The sequence below is a fragment of the Corvus cornix genome, chromosome 3, assembly GCF_000738735.6.
Source record: "Corvus cornix cornix isolate S_Up_H32 chromosome 3, ASM73873v5, whole genome shotgun sequence".
NCBI lineage: Eukaryota > Metazoa > Chordata > Aves > Passeriformes > Corvidae > Corvus > Corvus cornix.
Genome location: NC_047056.1, coordinates 99,652,827 through 99,678,467, shown reverse-complemented (window position 1 = coordinate 99,678,467; position 25,641 = coordinate 99,652,827). Strand labels below are relative to the sequence as shown.

Below are 25,641 nucleotides of genomic sequence, written 5' to 3'. Positions count from 1 at the left end.
TGCCTGTCAGCAAGTCACAGAATCACACAGGTTTGGGTTGGGAGGGGCCTTTGAAGATCATCAAGTCCAACCCCCAGCTGCAGGTAAGGACATCTTCCACTAGTTACATTGCTCAACAACTATCGTCTGTCACCAGTAAAAGCTAGAAGTCATCATGGGAAGATCAAAGCAAGACCGGAAAAGATCAAGGAAGTCTGAGCCCCATAGACTAAACTGTTTCATTGTGATCCCTCTGAGAAAGAGAATCTGAAAAGGGGGAGGGGGTTCATTCATCACTTACTCATGGCCCAGCAGCCACACAAAGGAAGCTGGCTGGCATTTATTTATATCAAGAGGAGGCACTAGCAATCTGAAACAAAAGTAGACCTAACATTTAGGATTACATTATACAAAAGATGCTTACTTCCAGATCAGGGTTTGCCAAATGAAACGACTCTATAATTCATTAAATCTAATGGCAATCGTAATTAGAACTCAAAAAATACTTATTGGCTTGCCAAACTGACCCAGGTCTTGCACACTTGAACACTGGCATTTCAAGTGTGTAAGGAGTAGCAAACTTGATTGTCATTTTTGAAGATGATGACAGAAGTGTTTTGGGATTTGAAGTTCAGTTTTACATAATCTTTACACAGTTTGGAATAATATTGTGAGATAAGGTTCTATGAATAGGGTCTTCTTGATACTGCCCAAGTTCTTTCATTCTCAGTTTCAGCAACAGTGCACTATCTGAAGTATTCTACAATACTGGTAACAAAAATAAATTACTTTTCAGTAAGCCTCATATTTTTAGTGGGAATTCATTTTTTTAAAAAAATGCCTTTGTCAGAAATATTCAATATCAGCATCAAAACAAAGATGAATGAACAAAAGGAATTAGATGTCTGATAAAAGTTAAAATAACTCTATTTTGAATATTAACATTACAAGTAATTAAAATAGGTGTTTCAAAAAGTTAAACCACCTTCTATGCTCACCTCTTTCTGATCAACTTGGAGCGCTGATTTTAAAATATCTCTGAGCTGTGTTAATTGTCTTCGTTCTTCATCTTGTGCTTGTTTAATCTCAAATGAAGAAAAACACAGGTTAAAAATAACATTTTTAAAATTTTCAATGCAGGTCTTTCAAATTTGCTGTCTAATTGAGTCATTTTTTGAGAAATGTTCAGTGCGAATGAAAGCAAAGAGAAAAGATAATGTGATCAGTTTCTTTTCCTTTGTATCTTCAGAAAACTTGATAATGATTAGGATATTGCTGGGTTAAGACATTGATATTGCCTCACAATGCTCTTGCTTCCTTGTGTTCCATTTGAAACCACATGTTATTTTCCACTTAATAAACACTTTAGAGCAAAGGCTGTTTTCAATAACATTTTACACAGTGGGGTCCTGAACTGAAACTAAGGCTTCTGAATGCTATATTAAAACAAGATTTTACTAACAATCTACTCCAAACCTTAAAGGCTGACTATTAAAGCAGGAAGGCAAGTTGAACCAAAATGATCATGCTTCTACTGTAAAAAACTAAATTTACCACACAAATATGAAAGGTTGCTACTCACTGTATAAAGATCTGTCGAGAGCGTCTCAATTGAAGGCTTGAGACTTTCAACTGCTTTTAACCCATCCTGAAAGAAACTTATAAAGAAAAGCAAAAAGCAACCTGTTATGAAACTTTACTTTGTATTTTCTGCTTAGAAAGTTGCCAAAGGAAGATATACATATTATTATGCCATGCCATAAACTTCAAAACAGCAAACTTTTTTAATCCATCTTTGACTGATCCACCTCTTTATTTCCATCATAGCTTATTCTAACACACAAAATCCCCAATGAGACTCAGAACTGCCACAATCCACTGCCACATAAATTTTCCTCATTCTCACCTCAAATACAAGTTCTCATCCCATTTTCTGAAGAAATCTTGCAGAACATGCAAGATTCATTTGCAGAACAGCAAAAGTTCTAGTAGATACAAAATAATTGTGACTTCTTGAAGCCACATAATTTCATGTCTGATTCAATCTTTTTACTAAAGGAAAACCCCTTTGTTTCCCAAGCATTAATTATGGTCTATATGCAAACTGAATATGCTACATCTTTCTGTAGTACATGTATTTTGTATTGGCAGAATAATGCTATCTATGCCAAATATTCCAGTTCTTAAAAAAAAAAAAAAAAAAGAAATTTAAAAATTAAATTTTAAGTAATCACAATTACATGCATATTTGATTAAATATTGCTGCACTGTTTGCAACATAAAATATTTTCACTCTGGGAAGCAGTCACGAAAGTGACAACACAACACAGCATTTATGTTGCTGAAATTTTATTAAATGGACAGAGCACATTAATGACATACTGCAAGTGGAACTGATTTTAAAAGCAACACAGCTATTTAGGGAAGAAATACATAGATGCAGACTGCTGTTTTAAGATGAAAACTTACTGATTTCAACAGGTTAGCAGTGGCTCTTTCAAGTTTATAGCTGTGACTTCATTGCTACATGACAGATTTGTAAGACTACCACAACAAAAGCACATAATTCTAATGAGAACTACGTGTTTTATTACTGGGTCCTCCTCTAATAAACTAGAAAAAGAGTGACTTTTTCAGTATTCTACTACTTACGCAACTTACTTTTCTTGAGCACAGAATTAATTTAGATCATTGTTAGATACACTCAAAGAAGTCCATCAAAACTAAAGGACCACTAAGTAATAGATCAAACTAAAAGCCCTGTTTCAAGAGTAGTTTATAAACATGGCAAATTATTGTTTGGCATTCCTTTGGAACATACACCTATATTCAATGTGACAAGCTCAACCTGATTACATGTTTCAGAATATAGTAACAAAAGTAATGACTAATATGACAAAAGGAATCTGTCAAAAGACATCAGCAAGTACAGCTGAATCTTTAGATTTATTTTGAAAATTCCAGGAAAGTGTTATGATGATGTCAAAAGTTGAAAACAAAACATTGTTCCAGTTATGTAGATATAAAGAAAAGTAAAACATACTTGCACTGAGCATGAAAATACTTGATCAAGTTCTGAAGCAAGTCCACTCCTTTTTTAATCTTGATTTCGTTGACTTTCAGCAGGTACTGTTAAAACAGTAATTCACAAAAGAAATTACTTATTACTGCTACAGGGGTTTTTTTAACACTTTGTTTTCAGTCACATTTCAACAAGTTTTAACAGTCAAAGATTTACAAAACCTAAAAGAAAATGCAGCAAAAAGTGGCTTTAAGAGTTAAATCACACGAAAGGGATTCTTGTCACTGCTGATTGTTGATATCCTGTGAGGATGTTTCACTATGATTTGTTCAAGTTGTTAGAATATCCTTTGTGGCTTCTAAAAAAAGCCTCTGCTAAAGAAAGCATGGAAGGGTTTGTGTAGTACGTTTAGGAACCCATTCTTACACCTAGCAGCGCATCTAAAACTGTATCTCACTGGTTGTTAAATTCATTGCTAAACAGATGTCATTAAAGAGGAAAGCAGTTCACTAAAAAAAATCTGCCTGTTGATTTTATACTTTTCTTTATCAAATCCTTATACATGGTAATTACAACAAATTACAGTTTAGCAAGAGATTTTTCAAAAAATCTACTGTCAAGTGCAAAAGAACTGTAATTACTGTCCTTTTGCATAAGGCACAATCAAAGTCCATATTAAGCGGTAGCTTCTCCCCTCAGTACCATAGCATAGATAGGTCAGCCATGCAAGCAGAAGTATGATTGATCAAAGTCCTTAACTGTCCATTAAATGACAACAAATTTTAACCCCAACTTAGACCTCCACTCAAAGAAGTGAATCTCTTCTTAATAATCCTCTAATCCATCTGGTTTTCCCCTTCTCACAGTACACCCTAAATGTTTTAAACCAACTAAAGCAGTATCCAGGTGCCACCTTTCATTGTTACAGCTTCTTATGCTGGTTCAGGTGAACAAATGATGAGCCTGAATGCAGACATGTGCACTGGATAGTATTAAGTTACAACAATCACCTCTCCAGCTCCTGTTAATTTAAAATGGACCTCTAGGCATCTGGTATTCAGTTCACTCTCATAATTTATAGAGAACTAGTCTGTCCTTATGATAAAACTTCAATATGTCAACCTTCTGACTTACTATCAAAACAAAACCAAAGTCCTCTTTTATGACTATGCAGAGGTAACTGAGTATAAACTTCTTTTCCTCAAAATCAGAAGAAATACAGGATAAACTTGAGCTATTCCACATTTAAGGTAATTTGATCCAATTTCAGAGACTTCACCCTGCATTATCACTACAACTGACTAAAGTGAACTCTTCCTTTACTGTGACACAGCAAGAGAGAAGCACTTGTTCCTAGTTGTTTCTTAGGAAGGATATAGATGGGCAACTCACTGACAACATCCATATGTTTATTTGTTACTCAAATCCCCTTATCAGTTTCAAACATTTTCAGAATGTGAAGCTTTTATCTTTAGTATGAGTGCATGTAGTTACTAAAAGTGATATTCAGGACAACTGCGGTTATGCTATGCTGGCATATGAGTCAAATTAGCTATCACGATCACAGGAAAGTCAGTAGAAACACCCATGGTGTATTTCTGGGCTAATGCATACTAAAAAAGAACACAGCAACTTGAGTTCCCAACCACAGAGCCAGACACATCCTTAAACCAAAAATATTCCCATCAGATTTAACATACTGCAAAATCACAGCGATTTTGAAGTAGAAACATTCTTGAAACAAGAATTTCAAGAAACAACTTGAAAGACAACTGGATCCCATCCTTAGCACTTTTTTTCTGCGCCAACCCAGCAGTGTGCTAGGCTAGAACCTCTCGTCATAATAATGCAACAGCTGTCAGCACAGGGAACAATTTAGAGAATGATCAAGGGATTAAAATAACTTACAGTGAAATAGTAGTGTAAAGACTTATTTATTATAATCTCTTAGTGTTTTATTGAGCTTTGCATTAATTTACCTGTTAAGTGAAATTAGCAAATATCTAAATTCCTGGCAAAGTTTGCCTATCAGGATAATAAAAAAACATATTTTCACAAATGGAGTCAACAAATAACTTGCCATTTCCCTTTAATATCACAGCTGCTGTTAAACAACTACATTTTTCAAAGTTTTCCTAAAACCAGCAGCAAAACAATAATAATTTCACACTGAATCTTACCTCACACATCTGTAACTGGAAGAACCTTCTTTCTTTCTCCATCTCTTCTGCAATTTCAGCTCCACTTATTTCTGTACGAATCATCCCATGCAGTTTAGCATGCTCTTTTTTCTCCTTCTCTATTTTTGTACTATAAGGCAAAAAAAAAAAAAAAAAAAATCAGTCAATGAAGTGAGAAATCCACAGCCTCTCAGGAAATCAGATTATTCACAAAGTCTACTGACAGATGTGGAGCCAAACTCCTGTAGCTTTGCATATGACTTACTTCCAGATGACATTTCATTTGAAATTTGACAATGACTAAAGATCAGCAATGACATACAGTAGCTGAAATCTAATTAATCATCTAAGTAATGTTCAGACAGATATTCCAAAAGAAGACAATAAATGAGAAGAACATACTAAGTTCTTGCTCCAAAGAAAGAAAATACAGGAAAAAATGATGAGTTTTAATTGAAAACATTGGGGGATGTTTAATCCCAACAGAGCAAACACTGGTTAACAAAGTTCAATTATATCACCAGATTTATTGAGTCTTGCCTGTCATCAAGTCATCTTCTATATATACAGGGCTTCCTAAGCCAAAATCACAGTTGCTCTCTCTACTTGCTGCTGAGCCAGTTGGCACTGGGAATGCCGGCCAGCTGGCTGTGTTGCAGACTTCAAAGTCTGTTAGACCAGCTGTCCTAATTCCCTAAAAGTTTCCATGAACATTTTCCAAGAGCTCTGAATAAAACAGGTTCTCCTGCAGAATATAAATGAATAACCAATGCCTGGCATATTCCCATAAACTCACTTCTGCATTTGTTAAAGCTATTCTCCATATTATTTCTAAATGCAGTAGCATAATTTGACAACACAGTTAGACAAGTCTAATATAGAAAAAAAAAGATATTAAGGAAAGAAAATACACGAGGGTGTTTACTTTTTGAAGACTTTTAGTTTGCCACTCACACTGTTTAGAACCTCAAAATTCTGAAAAGAGCTTCCTGAGGAAATGCTATACTGCTTTTGAACAAGAGGAAGCATTACACAGGAATACAGGAAGGAGATCAGAGGAACAAGTAACACGCACAACTGTCCTACCTCTTCTTGGGCAGTCAAGTGTCTCTCAGTTCTCTCTCTGAAAAGATGACATGTCTCAAGTACTCTCTTAACCTGATGTTAACATTACCCTAACAGCTTATGGGAAAATGTCTAGAAGGTCTAAGGACTTCCAGTCAACAAAATATTCTGTACTTAAACTTCTCAAGAATGAGGAACTGGAACTGACTCCTATTACATCTCAAGCAGCAAGGGAAAACAAGAATTAATTCCATTAATCCTACCCCTCAACATGCCCACTGGGAAGCATTTTGAGCAGCAATTCAAAAAGCCCCACTGTGCTCTCAGCACAGGCAGGCACAGCAGAGCCAGCCCCGTGCAGTATTCCAGCAGCCAGCACATCCAGCCAGCACTGTGCTCCTCCTCAGCCCATCACATCCCGCCAGAGGCAGACGTTTGGAAGGAAGCTCCTCTCCTTTGAAATAAATATTCTGCAAACCTCCAGTTGCCTGAATTAAACTCAATTCCAGAATGTTCTATTTTCATGAAAAATAAGTCTGTACTCTTACTCAATTACTCCCAATTACACTATATTGTAGGCACAGAAAATGAGAGTCCAAACACAAGAACCAGACAATCCTGAACAAGAAAGAAAAAGCATTACAAAAAAGATTAACAGAAAATTATAAATATGCAGCTCCTTTCTAGCACACACTCTAGAAGAGTTTACATTGTATCATACATGATAGTTCTAAAACAGCCAGACCTCAGAGGAAAGATCCAGGATGTCTCAGTTCTCTCAATTTCCAAATTAACCTAACAGTTCCTGAGGCCAGAGAACTCACTGACATGTGACCAGGTGTGTGAAGGCTAGTAACTACCAATTACTACTGTATATTATTTTCATTGTTTACAGAGAACAATACTCAAGCATAAGATAATGAAACCACCTCCAAAATCTCAGGAGTTCATTAGCATATCATACGGTATCTCTAAATGCTAGTTAAACCAAAAAAACAGCTAACACTGCCAAAGAGTCAAACACTATGCACAATATCACAGCATACATTGTATTCCTCCTAAAGGAAGCTCGATTTTGGTGAAAGAATCCTTCCTGCTCTTTTAAGGATAAACATACTCCACAGGCAAAAAAAAACCAGTTAAACCACGATGAAAGTATACTGACCTCTATCAAGCAATTCAGAGAAAGATATCCTTGAAGTCATTTGGTGGAGTTTCAGGCTACCTGTCTTCAAAAACTCAAAAAGGTACTTTACCAAAAAACCAAATCATGTCTCAGTGACAAGTATCAGAGATACATGATGGTGCATTTCACATTTGCATTTCCTCATTATTTATGTTTTTAATATCTAATTACATCTTCACCTTTGTAATTCAGAATTTATCCTGTTGTTTTGCTACAATAATTTGCTGCCTTCTACCTGACTGATACTACAGGACACTTAGTTTTCAGGGAAAAAAAGAAACCCCTCATAGCTGTGGTGCACACAAATCTTTCTAGTGCTAAAGGCTGGCTGAGTGTCCTATCCAAACACAAGGATCAACTCAGCTTCAAGTGTCAGTCTATTATGACATTAACCAAATCCTTTTGGCAAAGACAGTCCTGTAATGTAACACTGGGATTTCCAAGTGTTGCAGGGTATTCAGGTTTTCCAGGCAGATCAATTAACCCAAATTAATAAGAAAACTGTGAAAACTCTAAAAAATACCCTAGAAGCCGTAAGAAAGCAGCAAATGTTTTGTAATGCTGCTGTTCTTGAAGCTCATGCAGCACATATCACATATACAGACTTTGCTGACTAAGATTAAAATGTGAGTACACGTCAGTCCATTTACAACACAGCTGCACATAACTAATATACAGTGAGCTCAGATGTGTGTAACAGACAAGCAAAGCTGAAATACAGGATGAAGAATTACAACAGTAAAGTCAGAGAGATACAAAGTGAACCCATTCAGTTTCCAATATAAGACTATTTTTACAGCTTCAATTTGAAAAGCAACCATCTTTCAATATAAATTATAATTTGCATTTCAAATAAATCAATTTTGTCATATAGATCATGGTATAAATAAACACCAAAGACTTGTATTTATATTCTGCCAGTCAATAAGGGTAAACAATCAGAGCACCCTGTGTACATGCAACAGTAGTGAACTGGCTGGCTGGGAAGCAATTCTTGTCATTCTTCCTCTTCTCCTCCATAGAGCAGGAAGCCAGGCCGAGTCTGGGTACGTACATGAGAAGGTGGAGAGACCAAGAATAGCACCTGGAAGGAACACACCTGAATGGTAGCACTCTGGGAAAAGGAGTGCTTCTGAAAGCTATTTTGTTTGACAAAATAATACTAGACGTTTTCATTTCACATATCCTCTCTTTGTCTAGTCCTCCTTTTCAGTGTGACTCTCTAGGCACTGGCCCTCCAGCTTTTTGGTGAAAGACTCTCCATTTTATTTCACCCTACTGCCTGTCAATGCTGACAGTAAAGCATGTCTCTCCTATCACTCAAGTCCTCAAAGCAGAAGTCATATTTTCCCTTTGGAAATGCTGGAAAGATTTTCCCTTTCATACATCCTGCTCTGAATGATAAAGGGGAAGAGGGCAGAAGGAGCAAAATGTGCTCAAGTATTTTCATCATTTCATCCATAATAGCTGCAGATTCATTCAAAGATTTTTCCACTTAATTTGTAGGTAATCTCTTTCAAAATAAAAATACTTAATATGAAATCTTAGACTTGAACCAGTATATTGTGGATGTGGTTACATGGACTTCAGTAAAGCCTTTGCCACTGTTTCCCACAGGATTCTCCTGGACAAACTGGCTTCGCATGGCTTGAACAGGTACACTGTTCACTGGGCAAAAAAACTGTCTGGAGAGCCAGGCCCAGAGGACAGTGGTGAACGGAGTTACTCCAGCTGGTGGCTGGTCACTAGTGTTATTCCCCAGGGTCGGTGTTGGGGCCAGTCCTGATTAATATCTCTATGAATCACCTGGAAAAGGGGATCAAGTGCACCCTTAGTAAATCTTCAAATGACACTAAACTGGGGGGGAATGTGGATCTGCTGGAGGGTAGGAAGGCTCTGCTGAGGGATCTGGACAGGCTGGATCAATGGGCAAAGGCCAGTGCTATGAAGTTCAATAAGGCCAAGTGCCACGTCCTACACGTGGATCACAACAACCCCAGGTAACGCTACAGGCTGGGACCAGAGTGGCTGGAAAACTGCCCATCAGAAAACAGCCTGGAGGTCCTGGTCAGGAGCCAGCTGAACACAAGCCAGCATGTGCCCAGGTGGCCAAGATGACCAAGGGCATCCTGGCCTGTATCAGCAACAGTGTGGTTAACAGGACCAAGGCAGTGATTGTTCCCCTGTACTCGCCACCGGTGAGGCTGCACCTCAAGTGCTGTGCCCAGTTCTGGGCCCCTCAAAGACACTGAGGTGCTGGATCAAGTCCAGAGAAGAGCAGCAGAGCTGGTGAAGGGTCTGGAGCACAAGTCTGATGGGAAGTGGCTGAGGGAGTTGGGATTCTTTAGGTTGTTCAAAAGGAAGCTCAGGGGGACCTTATCACTCTCTACAACTACCCGAAAGGAGGTTTTAGCAGTGGAATTTCAGTTTCCTCTCCCAAGTAACAAGCAATAGGACAAAAAGAAACTGCCTCAAGTTGTACCAGGGGAAGTTTAGATTGGATATTAGAAAAAAATTTCTTCTGGAAAGGGTTGTCAAGCATTGGAACAGGCTGCCCAGGGGAGTGCTTGAGTCACCATATATGCATGTATTTAGATGTGTAGATGTAACACTTACGAACATGCTGTAGATGTGGACTTGGCAGCACTAGACTTATGGTTGAACTTGACCTTAAAGGTATTTTCAAACTTAAATGATTGCATTATTCTATTCTGTGACTCTATATTTAAGCTACCTTGTTTAGCACTTCCATTCTATGTCACTATTTTCAAGCTGTGACCTTCACTTTGTCTTATGTACTTGCTTTAAAAGGAAACACAGCAGAAATATCTAAGAGCTATGAATATCAATGATCTACTGAGTCAAGTTAGAGCTCTGAAGAAATAAATTGAGAAAGCTTACAGAATTTTCAGATAAAATTTTTTCATATTGTTTAAAACATGAGTTTACCAAACTAGAAATATGATCACTTAAACAAATAGCTGAACAGATGACAGCAGGTATCTTAACAGATGACTGTATTTGACTTTGTTCATTTTTCCATTGACTTCAAATGGTTCAGAAACAAATCAACAGTAGTTATTTCTAGATATGAGCACTTGCGTTTCTTCACAGAAGAAATGTATTGCTAATGCCTGGATCTTAAAATGCCATAAGGACATTCAAACAACTTGTTCTCTTCACTCAGTTGTTCACAAGAGACCTCATGCCCAGTTTTTAAAAGGAGAATGGCAAAGGAGGAGACGCAGCCAGCCTTCCCAGGAATAGCTCATTAGTTTTCATTTAACCTTTATGTTTCGTAGCATTAGCATAACACTTATTAAAGACAACTTCTGAAGATAATAGGCATTTACAGGGCCCAAAATAAGACGACTCTATTTTCTAAAACTAACATTTCTTTATTTTCAGGAAAATCAGGTTTATGTCTGGAATACAGACATATTCAGCTAAAAAAAGAGTGTAAATAATACTCTTCAGTAGGTTTATGCTTCTATTTCCTATGCAAAATTGATACAAAGTCTTTACCTCAGAATCTACCACAACAGGACTGATTAAACTGAGGCATGTGGGTGAAATCTGGCTCAGTGCCTTGCTGAATCCGATCTGTCTGCTGGGAGAATGAGCAGTCTTTATGATACGTACTCCTTCCCCATATGGTCCCCCGGCACGCCAGCCATTAGTGTTTAAGTACACGGGGGAAAGCAACTGCCCTGTAACAAAACGAGCCCATTCTGAAACAGCTCTCCCAAAGGACACAGACCAGTCCCGCTGTGCTGCTGGAGTGGCCGGCAGCATCTCCCAGCTCTTATGTAGGAAACTCCAACTGTAACTGAGGTCCCAAAAGAAGTGCGCTGCTTTACAGCTTTAAAAACATTTAAAAATCTTTACGGCTCCAACTGAGTCATGTTAACGATTGATGGTGAGAAAAGATAAATTATTCATGAATGGCACCTCAGGATAGTCCCAATTTTTGACTGAGACAGGTTTGCAAGAAACTATTGGTTACTTGTTCCTCATACTACCTTATTCAAGAGCAGCCCCAGAGTAAAAATAAACAGCTATGCAGCTTCCCACAGTTATTTCAACGAAGGTGAGTCTGAAAAAAACACTCTGACAATTTAGGTGGCTATGTCTGGCGGTTAGCTAGCCTGCGGTACAAAAAACAAAGAGAACCCTCGGGAAAGACAGTCCCTAGCACCAGAGACTTCTGTCAGGTTAGGGCGAGAAGAGAAGCCTCTCCCAGCATGCTTTGCCCTGTTATGGTAATCTACCCCAGTTCTGCATTCCTGGTTGGTTGCTGTTTGCCCTGCCCCCTTGCTGCCTTGCATGTTCCGTGTCTTAGAGAGTTCTCCCCTCCAGGTTCCCCCCATTGGCCTTTGCCCCTCGCCACTCCCCCAGAGCCTCTCCATTGGCTCCCATTCTCTAGTCCCGCCTGTGTACCGCCCCGTACCGTCACATCATTGGTCCCTGATGCTCGCCCCGCTCCCATACTTAAACCTGAACCCTCCACTGTCTCGTCTTCGCGTGTTGACTCCTTCGTGGTGCGGATGCGGAACTCTATGCGGAGATCCTTCCTGCCTCTTTGCTATCGACCCATATTACTGAAGCTATCCCTGCATTTGTGCATGCACGTGTGTTTGAGTGTGTGGCTGATCCTGCCGAGCGGCTGTGCTAACGAGACGCTCTTGGAAGAGCACAGCACCTGGCGCTCCGGCACAGAAGCCGCGGAGCCCCGGTTAGCGATAGCTATGGGGCAAAGAACCTGCATAGTAATCAACAATGATGGAAGGTGATCCATGAGCATCAGAATGGATCTTAACATCTCTCTCCCAAACAAGAACTAGAGATGTAGTAATTTTTAAACACAATTACATACAGAGGTTGAAGCAGCAGCTCAAAAATGTTATGCAAATAAAGCAAAGCAAATGCCATTTTAAAATTAACTTTATTTCTTTTCATATAGGTCGCACGTGGGTCTATTTGCACCCAAGAGGTCATCACAAAGGTGAAAGTAAGAGAGATGAGACAGGTGACAAATAAGCTTAAATTTTCCCTTATAAAGACAGCAATCAATATGAAAACTGTCAATTCCCCACAGACTACAAAAATACCACTTCATTATCTGGCATGTAGCTTCACACGTGTGTACTTGTGACTAGGAAATGCATATGAACTATATGATGTTAAGCATATGATACAGAGGCATGTGCAGAAAAAGGGCAGCCTAGCAGCCTTGAATAGTTTGTTAATCCAAAGGGAAAAGTAAAAGAAAGAAAGAAAAAAAAATAGTCAAACCAGGAAGAATTTTAAAAATAGTTATTCACCTATTTGAAGAAATGTCATGGAAAAGACAGCTCACTAAGCACACACCTAAAATTGGTTTGGGGCACAATCCAAACAAGTGGTTATCTAAAGTAACAGATTGAAGAAGGCTGAGCAAACCTCTGGCTATCAGCACCTACATCCACCATTCTACTCTGGCAATACATGCTGTAGGTGAGACTGGTGTTACCTGTACTGGTTCCTTTGTCCTTTTTATTAAAGCAGAGAGCATGAAGATACCACAACAAAACCCCCAAAATTTGCAATTAAGAGTTCTTGAGGTGAGTCTGCATCCACCCACTGCAACAGATGACCAAAACACACAGCTGTAAGGAAGTTTAGATCCATTTGGGACAGCCACAGAATGAAAGAGTCATTTTCTTAAGAAACCTCAGCAGCATGTATAATAGCAACCCAGAGAAACCTCTTTTTCAGAGAAACTAAACTGTTTTCTTATATTCAAAAATTAGTATGAGAAAAAAAGCTGGCCTGAACAGATTCAGGCTCAAATTAATATTCTCATCCTAAATTGAAAATCACATCATTAAACTTCCCATCTCTGGTTTCTAAAGACAAATGCTCCATAACGACAGCTCATAACATCTCAATTTTTGTGGGAACTGATCTTATGCACAAGAGGTCTGACAAATCCGACCATCCTACTCCAGGGGCAGAGGTCTCAGGGAAGTTCCAAGACTGAATTTAACTTAACCATGGAAAACTGGTCTGCTCCTTGGTATAAGGAACACAGTTTGCACTGAAAAACAATATTCCCTGACTGCCAATCTTATGCCATGAAAAGTAGTTTCTGCTGTTGTAGAACAGCCTACAAAAAAGGCAGAAAAGACCAGCCCACTGTTTTAAAGAATTTTCTTGTACACAGAATTCCCAGACTCCTTATCCTGAGCCTCAATCAGATGATCCTTTTGTCTTGATCAAAGTCAAAGAGTCCAACAGGCTGGACTAAGAGCTTAAAACTCCGAAATACAGATGTGGAGATTTCATCTAACCACTTATAAAAATAGAGCGCTCAGTAATTGTACCAGCCCACCACATAGAAATACCAAAAAAATTGTTCATGGATCTGAAAGAATTTCCTGATGAGTATGTGCTACCTTTGACTATGGCATGTTGAATAATCTGACACATAAGTGGCTTAGAATGAGCATTGTCAAGGAGGTCTGCTTCATTTGTTAAAAAATCTTGCAGAAAGTGTGGAAAAAGAAACCCATTTCAGATCAAAACTCAAATGTCTTACTTGAAAGCAAAGTCATAAAACAGGCTTTCAAAAGGATTGCCAGTTAAAAGAAAAAAATCTCATTATATAGTACAAGCAGCAATGGATTCCATCCCAGAGACAGAAAACACATCGTCAGCATCACGTCTTCAGGTCCTGAATGACCCAGCACATAGAGCAACATTTCCAATATGTCCATAACCTCAAATAAAAATCCCCAGATATAGAGATACATTTTCTAAGGAGATTTTTTACTTCTCAAGTACTTAATTAAATTAAATAACAACTGAAAATGTTTCTGAAATATCTGACTCTGAAACATCAGCTCTGAGCAAACCAATGATCAAGTACAAATCTTTACATCACTTCAACACACTCATCCTAGTGAACATTAGATCAGAAATCCTAAAAGCACTCCAGATCTTAGTTCAGTAGTAACATACAAATGCTCTTGGTGGATGTCCCAGCAGTGCACAAATTTATTTTAAATTCTGCACATAAACTTCGTGGGATGTCAGTATGAATAGTCACACACAGGTAAACAAGCTTTCAGATCCAGCAATCAAGCACTGGTAGACAACAGCAGACTAAATTATAGGACTACTCTTCAAGGTCTGTCCTCAGAGATCAACTGCTGCCATAGGCAATGATTAGAAATCTTAATTACTTCAACAGTCAATAACTGGTATGGCACCAAATGAGACTGCTCACTGGTGTCAGAAACATAAACACTGGAACCATCACAATATCCCATGGATTTAGAGTGTCAGACCAGAGGTTTACCTCAGTAATTCAGAATGTCTTTTTATGAAAATCCAGCTATAGCTAGGCAGTTTCAAAAACCAAAAGCGACACAGATCCTCCTCAAAATTTGATGCTGGAAAGCAGTATTCCTCATTATTACTCCCAAAAAGAATAATGAAATTTAGCTAACTTGTTGCTTTTGCGAGTAAACCAGCTACAGGAATAATTTCTGAAGACTTCAGACAGACTAACTCAGTGGGCACCAGAGAATCATTATAATTTTGTGCAGTTGAAAAAAATATACAAATGGTGCTAGATTTTCAGCCAGTCTAGTTGGCTGTGGATCTGCAAGTTATTTATGTTAAATAGTGTCATCATACGTGATTCCTCTGGACCTGTATCATCAGAAATGGTCTGATACAAGGCAGCTTTATTTCAGAGGAACAAAGATACACGTGACACAAAGCTGACAGTCATAATCCAGATAATACTGTAATGTGAAATAAAACTCACTACAACATTCTACTTCAGAGACCGTCAGCTGTGCTGATACAGCTGACCAGGCCAACCCTGGAAACAACTGTCCCAGATGTAGGGCACTGAACCATTTAAGATTTGCAAGGAACCGGAATCAATTGTTTTTGATATTAGGTGTTGAGCTTTGTTGACTCATGCAATTTATTTAGCTGGATATAAAACTCCGATTTTTATAAACTTATTTTACAGCTGCTTATATAGTGTATCTGGTAACTTCAAACAAGTGGCATTTGCTAAGCTGGGTTAGATCCACAACATAAGACACAATTTACAAGCCTCAGATAGGTGTACATCCACTTCTAGTACATGCACCTGCTGAGAGCATCCAATCTTGGCATTAAATAATAACCTCTACAGATTTCAGTTCCATTTCTCTCTTAAATAAAAGTTTAAAAGATACATACACTTTTGTTTCATAGTCCTTCCAAGCTTTATCAAAGGGTTTTTTCAGGTCCTGTCAAGAAAAGAGAAAAAATTACAGCCAGATATTTACATGAAAAATACTGTGGCTCTAACAATGAAGACACACCTTGGCCACTTGCAGTGCCTGCAACAATAAGGGACTTCACTCTTTCTTAACAGCTCACCTAAGGGCTGTGCAAAAGCAATCTTGCACATAGGAAAAACAATCTTGTGAAGAGAATTAATACACTCACGTTTTTAAAAGTGTGTCTAGGATGCTTTTTGCTATGATTTTTACAGCTCCATTTTACTCTTTAAAAGGTATAACTACATGTTATCCCAAGACCATACTCTGCTATTAATCAAAGTAACTACTTTCTCATCATTCTATCTCTGGCTCTACTGGAAAAATGTCCCTATCCTGAGGCTGCAGTATACCCTTGGCTAAGAACTTGATGCATCACACTAGAGTTTAAAAAATCAATTTTCCACTGACTTAATGGGAACAGTATAGGCCTTATGGCTCAGCATAACTAATTCTGTGAGAATTCTGAATTACTTGTATTCCAAATTCCTTTATCTTCTTTCCTCTGAATAAGGTAATTTGAATGAAATTATCTTAACAAGTTGTAAAGTTATTTCACTTATGTCTGAAAATGCAAGAGCTGAAATTCTGATGAAGTTCAAGAGAACAGACAACTACAAAAAAATGTTAACTGTCAGACACTGGAAAAACTTTGCAATTACAGATTAGGAACTAATTCTTACATGTTAGTTAATTATTGAGATAATTATTAAATTAACTAAAGCAGCATTTGATTCTATTTTCTAGCCAGTGGTGCAACACTGTATTGTAATAAATGTATTTATTCTGACATAGAGAAGAACAACAGTGAAATGTGGTAAGCAAACAATACAAAGATAATAAGCCTGTCTTACCAAATAATCTATTTATCCTCCAGTAATTTACAGAAACCATTTTTAGTCTATGTACATATTTTTCTCCTTCCTTCAATGTCCTAGAACAATAGCTGCCAGTCACTTCCTGTTTGCTCACTAGTAAACAAAGCATAAGCTCAGTAAGTTTGCTCGCCATAGGCTCTGAAATTTTTTAAAAACATATCATCATTTGAGTCCTAAGTTGCTGTTATTTCAAATAGAAAATGTCCTTGGGGCATAAACAAATAGATTTCAGCTTCTTCAAGAAAACTCCTATGCTCATACAGTCTAATGTGTGTTTCTTAATAGTTCCAGGTAAGTTTAGAATGCTAAATAAATATACTAGTAATAATCCTTTAAAATATAGTGCTACCCTTTGCTCAACTAAGTAAATATCTAAATCTTACATCTCTTTCTCTGCTTACCTTCTATATTTCAGCCCTGCTTTTAAAGCTTCTCAAATGTTGTTTTGTATACGGAGTCAAGAACACGTGGTATGTGAAACCACACACAGAAGGGATGACTCAATTCACAAAAAAACCCAACAAACAAACAAAAACCCCAAAGTCTTGTTTATTGAGCTAACATGTTATTTGAGTATCCTATGCCTTCCAACACATAATATTAATACACTCGCTAAATGTATCTATTGTACCAAGAATAATCCTATATATAAATAGGAAGAAAAACATACCCCTTTTACTCCTTTCAGATCTCCCTTCAGCAAACTGTCCAATGGAAAAGTGATTATGTTATTCATATTCTGAATCTGTAACAAGAAAATTACACCAAATCAGTTAATATTTTTAGACACAGAACATAAACTGTCGTAATACACACATTTCAGAAAGTTTCACAAGGAAATCTTACATATTATTTTCCGACCCCTGCCTTATGGAGATGTTTATCAGCACAACCAGTAATCAAAGATGAAAGCAACGTGAGTTAATTAAACTCACTCTGGAAACACTATACCCCAAGCGAGCAGGAAACCTCCAGAATTATTGCTGATTATAAACATCTCATCCAACAGTGACTGCAAAGTAAGACCACTATTTTTTACATTGCCTTATTTCCCTGTTTAAATTAAATGAAAACAATCATACAGTTTTCTAGCACTGATAATTTTAAGTTCATGAGCATATTTTATATTAACCTTGTTCACTTTCCAGCCTCTTCAGAACTATTCCATGAAACATATTTGCTACTCTCCCAATACATGGCATCTTACTCTGAGAGAAGTTATAAAGACAAAGAATGCTGGGCTGTAAGATAGCCACCATTCCAATATTTTCCATTTGTTTTTAAGAAGCAATACATCTGCCTTATTCATCTCATGCGAACTTGGAAATAAAAATTTTATGAGATCTTTAGTATGTAACTAATTCAAGAGAAAATAAGTACTTCAAGAAGATTAAAATTATTTCAAATTAAGACAATGGTAAAATAATCATGGTTTTAGTTAAGTATCCGTAATGTTTTGATACGGAAAAAGAATGAACAAAGACTGTAGGAATAAAACAGTTAGGGAAAGACTGCATACCCACTCCTTTTTGATTCTGGGAAAAAATTCAAGGTATGGGCCATAATGTCTAGGCAGAGTGTTTAAACTGTACCAAACCAAATGGATTGGTTGCTCTGAGGAGCAAAATCCAGAATACGTTAGTGTTGGGGTCCTTCCCCCCTGCCATGGAGCCCTGGGAGAGGGGCCCTGGGGGCGAGACACGGGGTTTCCCTGCCCCTGGTCAGCCTCGTTCCCCATTTGTTGGAGAAGATGAAACAGGAAAGCCTTATAAATATGATTGCCTGACAAAAGATTTTGGGAATATGAAAACTACAGGCGACATCGAAATGAAAGCCACTTTTGAAATACCAAGTCTTAGTTACTGAACAACTGGAAAACAATGGTATGGCCGACTGAAGGTAATCCCCTCTTGATGGAACAATACCCTCTGCTTGCAGGCAGGTCCAAGGGTCAGAGCAGACCCTACTAGCTCAGCAGAAGGGGTCCAAAGAGTAGTTTTTAGAAGTTAAGATGTAACACTCTATGGTAATATAAGAACTCTTATAGGCTGTATGTAAATGCTATAGGATTTGTATCTTGTATTAGATTGGTTAGTGACAATTAGAATATTCAGTATAGAAGATGATTTATTGTATTGTAACCAGGACTTCAGTATTCCACTCTTACACACTCTTGACTCTCACTCTCTCTCTTACTCTTACACACTCTTACTCTCTCTTCACACACACTTCTTCACTCTCATTCCTCTCGCTCTCTCTCTCTCTTACCCGCTTACTCTCTTGCTCTCTTGGGCCTGCTCAGAGCTGCCAGCTGCAGCTCTAAGCAGTGCCCCTATACCCACACCCTTTGCAATAAACCGCATGTTCCTAGATCTGCTTATAGAGATCTCCCGTCCCCGTTGCCGTCCGTCTCCGACCATCTACGCCCTGTCCAGACTGAACCCACCAGAGTCCTTACACCCATTGGTTGGTTTGTGTTCCCCTGCGCGGGCAAGGACCCTCGGGTCCCGTGACTGAGAGTTCCTGAGCAGAGCCCCGGCCATGCGGCTGGAGAAATAAACATCTCTGAAACATCTACCACGAATCTGTCCATATATATTTCCTTTCCACAGGACTCCTGGTTTGATATAGGCGTGTTACAGTAATCCCCGCTGTAACAACTGGTGGAGGAATGCGGGCAAGACGCTGATCCCTGAGGAAGATTCGTGAGTAAAATAACCACTCTAGACCTCTCTCTTCTCATCTTGGTTTGGATATTCTCTCTGGACTATGGAAGAATTGTGGGAAATGGGGCTCTCTGAGCCACAGAAAAAAATGTACATAGAAGTAAAAGGAATCCTTGAACAACAAAACAAAAAAGTAATGCAACCGGGAGATCTAGAACATTTTTTTAACTGGCTTTTCAAAAATTTCTTCTATATTTCTCAAGACTTACTTTTTGATATTGAACCCCCTGGAACTAGTCAAGAGTGTTTTTGGCACGAGATCTTGTGGGAGATGAAAGATCAAACAGAACATGCATTAGTGATTGAACCCTTGCGTGGATCCCTCGTGGTCAGTGAAGCTATTCAGGGGCATTTATATGGTCCTATTACCCCTAAAGCAAAGGACGGCCATAGTCCTGTGGCCGAGGCTGCGCGGCCGCCATCCCGGGAGCACATGACTGCAGCCGTGCCGGCGGAGGTGCCTGCGCTGGATGCACCCGGCCCCCTTGGGAGCGCGCGCCTTATCGCAGACCCCATCCCTGCCTCGGGGTCCCCGGCCACGCGACCGCGAGTGAGGGAGCGATGCCGCAGGTGCCGCGGGTGCCGTGGGCCATGAGCAGCCAGGAACCGGGCATCAGCGTGGCACGCCGCTCTGACCACATGGCTCGGAGAACCCTGCGGAGGGAGAAGCGGCGGTTTCCACAGCGACACGAGAAGCCGCGCAGCACCGAGCTGAACCAGGGCCGCTCTCAAAGCAGCGTGGAGCCAGCGGAGCGGAACCGCTCACAGGGTGCGAAGCCAGCGGCGATGGCAACGCGGGGCCGCGCAGCGCCCAGACACGCGCCGGAGCAGCGCCGCTCGGAGGGCGAGGAGCAGCCGCAACGCGGGGGCCCGGCCGAGACGTCAGAGTCGGCGAGGCGGCGGCCACACGGGACCAGCAGCCACGACGAACACGCAAGCACGTGATAGGAAGAGTTACAGCAACGAAAATCACAGGAACTGTGAAATGGTACAATGTCAAAAACAACTATGGATTTATAACACGAGATGATACAGGGGAAGATCTATTCATCCATAGAACTGCCATTAAAAGGAATAACCCTAAAAATTACCTGCAAAGTGTAGGAGATGGGGAAGTTGTACAATTTGATATAGTGCAAGGAAAGAAGGGTTTACAAGCAGCGAATGTTACTGGGCCTGGAGGTATTCCCGTCAAAGGCAGCCATTATGCACAAATTATAAATAATATCCATCCCAGCAATTTCCCTACCCACAGCCTACTTCCCCCTTTTACCCTATACCCAATATGAACCCCTTCCTAAGTTTACCCCATCCCCAGTTTATTTCTAATCCGTTTTTCACCCCATGGCTTCCCTATACAATTCCATTTCCCTACAATTCCTCTCCGATGCCAAGGGGGGGATGAAAAGGGGGAGGGAAGAAATTAAACCCTCTCCTGCCTCAGTTTCCCCACAAAACATGCCCGGAGAGTTCTGTCTCCCTTCTGTCAGCCCTAAGATGTTCCACAGAATCTGTTTGGACATTTAAAGACTCAGGAGGGTGGCTTGTTTTGTCTTGAAACTGTTCTTGTTATGTTTATCCAGTTGTTTTCATTCTCCTTTTATTAAAATAAAATGGGTGAGATGTTGGGGTCCCTCCCCCTGCCATGTAGCCCTGGGAGAGGGGCCCCGGGGGGGAGACACAGGGTTTCCCTGCCCCTGGTCAGCTTCATTCCCCATTGGTTGGTTTGTGTTCCCTGGTGTGGCCAAGGACCCTCGGGTCCCGTGACTGCAGAGTTCCTGAGCAGAGCCCCAGCCATGCGGCTGGAGAAATAAACATCTCTGAAACATCTACCACGAATCTGTCCATATATATTTCCTTTCCACGGGACTCCTGGTTTGATATATGCGTGTTACACTAATCCCCACTGTAACACGTTAGAATAGCACGATGAGAAAAAAAACAGAATAACTTTTGCAGCAGTTCAGTTAAAGTTGCCCTTGCATAAGCTATTTCTTTTCTTGGTATTTTATGCTGTTGTTTTAAAATGCCTTTTTTTTAAAGAAGCTCTGAAATCCCTATATGAAGATGGATTTCAGATGTTCAAATTACAGAAAGAACTTTGCATCATGTAGGAACAAATGCTTCTATTTCTTCAGGAATAATGTCAGGGACATCGAAGTCTTTTTTTAGCATAACCCATCCAGAGATGAAAAAACCCTAAAATTTTAAGAAAAAAATATTTACAGTCATGGATGGTTCAGTCTTCCCAGAACTGAAAAATACAAAATATTATCACCTTGTAGTTACTTGGTGACCTCACTAAAACAGACTTGGTGATACATAATAGCTATTGTTAAACAAGCAAAGCCCTGATGTCCCCATCTTTCCTCCTCAAAGAAACTACCTTACTGCATTTGCTTGAAATTTCAGCCACTAGTAAAAGTGAACCTTCATTAATTTTAAAGGTTACACAGATTGTCTCTGCATGGGAAGGCTAAAGAAATATAGAAAATCTGATCTTTTAAACTCTTAACACAAATCACATTTCTCCTCCTTCACCCTACTGTTTCTCCTCTCCAACAAGCTGCAGGACTCAACCACAGCCCTTCAGAATCAACAAGTTAAATTTCAGCTCTGCGTTGCTTTGGGTTTTTTTAAGTCCTTCATGTAAAAATTGAATGAGCAACATGTACACAAGCTTAGCTGGCAGTGCTGGAAACCATCCATATCCTAAGTCCCCAGCAGTACTACCACAGGCGCATATCAACACAACCATTCTCAAGGGTAATAAAATTTTATGCTGTAAATACAGGAGATAAGTGAAAAGGTTTAAACAACACAAAACCTAGGTAAAAAAACCCCAGACACTTCTAGAAGTTGCAAGTGCACAACCAGAATGGTTATTCAGGTGGAAAAGCAGAAGAGGTCTCTTCCAAGATATCATTCCATGCAAAGTTTTCTACTTTGTTATTCTATTAGTATGATGTAGTCAAATCTCTAACTTAAGGATCAATACTTTCATAGACTCCATTTAATTATTCTTCAGGTTTAGTGGACAGAAATAAAGAACAAAGTATTTCTCAACAGCAGACTCAAGACAATTCATTTTTCTTTAAGTCAGAAAAGAAAAAAACATCTAAAGTATTATCCCAAACATACTCATATAAACATCAATCAGACTCCCAAACCGTTATGGATATTTGCTAGAATTCCACATCACATGGCCTGGACTCCAAAGCAACTTAAAGAAACTCTACATTCTTTTTAAAAGCTTAGGGAATGTTTGCCTATTCAAATTAATTCCCTTTGTGTGCTATCACCTGTACATTATTATCAGTCTATTGTATTCCCTATGCTCCTATTCTATTTGTAACAAAAGTAAACACACATAATGCATGAACTTGTCATTATTAACCCAGTTAGATGAATCATACTCCTTCATATTTATAAGTCAGCAAGAAATATACAGATGAAAGATCTTACATGTTTTTCTGCTCTTTCTTGAGTATCTTAAGCTGAGCTATCTAAAAATATAGACCCATTTTTGGCACGCAGAGAAGCATTAATATGCTGCAGTTCCTACTCTGTGCAGAGTACAAGGAGCTAGAATGTGTGCAACAGCCTCTACATTTTGACTACTTTATGTTTTAAAATATTATTTAAAAATATATATATATACAAAGGTGCAGGAAATCTTCACAGAAATTAGAGTAATCCTGTCTCAGAGAAACACTAGCAAATTCTGTATGTTAAGAAAAAAAAAGAAAAAAAAAAACAGTTGACCTCGTTTCCACTTCCAACATTGCTGCTTTGGTACTTGCGGTTTTCCTCTGACAGTTTCCAACAAGATGACAGGGTAAAAAATTAAAACTTCCTAAGTTGGAGCACGCTCAGAAAAGAAGAAATGGCAGGGGAGATTACATATAAACAAAACACATAGCTGCCAGAAGTGCTCATAGAGGCAACAAGCAAGCCAGCATTTGTGAAGGGGAAAGATGTTCAAGTGGTTTAAGGGCCTATGGCTAAACATTTAAGTTTGCTGTTTGCCTGCCAGCCCTTCTGATTCCTTTAAAGTAAAGCTCTTTTCCATAAGAGCTTAGGATACTGGTGCCTGCAGTACTTCTGTAGGGTTTTGTTTTTTAAGTCCAACCAAAAAGGGGGAAAAAAGCGCCTTTTCAGTATACTTCAGAAGTTAAATACTTTTCTTAACATGCAGAACTTAAAACTTTTTCAGTTTAAACTAAAATTCAGGCAGATATGTCTCCTATTGCCATTACTAAACTTTAGATGCAGTCCCTGTACCTGGCTGTGGGCTTCTCTACCATCAATGAGCTCAGGTGTGTGCAGATAATGGCAGTACTGCCTGCTGACAAATCATTGTTTATTTTCTTTTTTTTATGGCAAGTGCTATTGGATTTAATAGTTTCCAATAATTTTCCCAGTGACGTGAGCATCAGTAGGACAAGGCCAATCAACACAGCAGAGAGAAAGTGGAAATCAGAACACCCACTATAGATGAGACATTGTGTGAACTTTAAGCTTTAGCATCTACGCCCAAGACTTCAGAAAAACGTGTAACCAAGACTGGTGGCACAAACTTCCATCTGTACACTGTGCCTTCCCCTTGCGCACAAGGTCACAGTGCTGCCCTTCCTCTGTCCTCACCCCCTCTCCCCTGCAGCACAGGTGTGACTGAGCTGGGGTATCACCTACCACTCATTATGCCACAGGGAAAATGACTCCAGCAGAACAGGAACTGAGCACTACTAAGTGCCCACATGGAGCTGCTGGCACAGCTGCCTCAAAAAATGCCTTCACACAAGATACCAAGTGCTGCCACCATGTACTACTTAGAAACAGCCCCGTTACCACCACCAATACTCAAACTACAAACTAGGAACTTCTCTATTAGGAAGTATTTCACAGGAAATCTTAAAAGCATAAAATGAAGAGTTGCAAAAGCAAAGGAAGGAAGAGACTTGTGGTTATTCTAGCCCTCTTTCCTTGCCAGTGGAGAATTCCAGACTGCACATTTTCTAACCTAGGTTGAAAGACCTAAGTGGTAGGCTTCCATCACTTTTTCTGGGACACTTCACCTTAAATTTTCAGAGTGAGATGCCATTTACATGCAATTTATTATTTGCCTGCTCCACAGAGTTATCTGTGAAGCAAACCATAAATTTAAAATTCTTCAAAATTTTCTTCATAAACCAATCTATTGAAGCCCTAATCATGTTTTATTACTACCCTCCAAATTTCCTCCAGTTGGATCAATACCCTTTGGCAAAAAAATAAAGATGTGGTTCCAGGTGGAGCTGAACCCATGCTGCTAAGGAGGAATTGTTAGATCTTGGCTTATATCTCTACAAGCGTAAGTCAAACAGTACTCTTTATTTTTTTCCTCTCATTGTTAGCCAAGTTTTCCTTAAGTGTACTGATGTAAAACAGAAACCTCACAACTTAAATCATTAAGCTCCACAGACAATACTCCAATCTCAAATACGTATACCTGTAGAATTTTTTCATGGACTTAAATGAGTCCTTCTAAACAAAAATATGTTTGTGAAGGTTCCGGCACCAAACATTGTTTTTTAAAACCTTGGTCTAAACAAAGAAAATTCTGGGCATAAATTTCTCAACTTTATTACATAACACGGAAAAGATATTTCCTTCACTTTTGTTGTTACCTTCTACAGTTAAGCAAATTTTCTTTCTTCTTACATTTTAAAACAGTAAGTAAAACAAGAGCATATGGTCAGAAAAATATCATTGCTGTTCTTCCATTTTTTCTGACTAAAAACCCAAGTATTATTAATTGAAAATAGAATCTCTTACTCGCAGCTATCTTCCACAGAGTGGAAATATCAGATCCACTCCTCTCAATCCAGACTGTTTCATTAGCTTTAAATTTATATAAATGAAAAAGAAAGGACAAGAGTATGTATAACAACAACAAATACAGAAAATGGTATTTGTTAAATAGCTACTTCATCTTCACAGATCAAAACCCTTTTCAAGGAGTGTTGACAAAGATGCACAACTAGATTTTATTTCTTCTCAGTGTAGCAATTTAATAGGATTTGAAGGAGAAAATATTTAAAGTGCAAACATATTGCAATGAGCCTTTCATTTTGCTAACATTTTTCATATTAAGACCCACACCTTTATCCCTTGGTACTATATTTAAGAAGACAGAGTAATTAACACTATAAGCAAGTGCTATACAGACCTAACCTACCTGGGAACTCCTACTACTCTAGCGGGTGCTCCAATTCCATTAGGAATTAGGAACAAGG

At 39.0% G+C, this 25,641-nt stretch overlaps 1 protein-coding gene across 5 annotated transcripts in view; it reads right to left on the bottom strand.

Annotated features, from left to right (window-relative positions):
- Positions 1–25,641, bottom strand: part of ASAP2 (ArfGAP with SH3 domain, ankyrin repeat and PH domain 2) — a 90,984-nt gene that overhangs the window by 38,595 nt on the left and 26,748 nt on the right. For all 5 annotated transcript variants that reach the window (XM_039568424.1, XM_039568420.1, XM_039568422.1 and 2 more), the window contains exons 4-9: positions 17,308–17,382; positions 15,677–15,726; positions 5,182–5,311; positions 3,023–3,108; positions 1,562–1,637; positions 978–1,064 (exon numbers count right to left, since the gene is read on the bottom strand). In XM_039568424.1, coding sequence (XP_039424358.1) covers positions 978–1,064; positions 1,562–1,637; positions 3,023–3,108; positions 5,182–5,311; positions 15,677–15,726; positions 17,308–17,382 — 504 coding nt within the window. The remainder of the gene's footprint in view (positions 1–977; positions 1,065–1,561; positions 1,638–3,022; positions 3,109–5,181; positions 5,312–15,676; positions 15,727–17,307; positions 17,383–25,641) is intronic.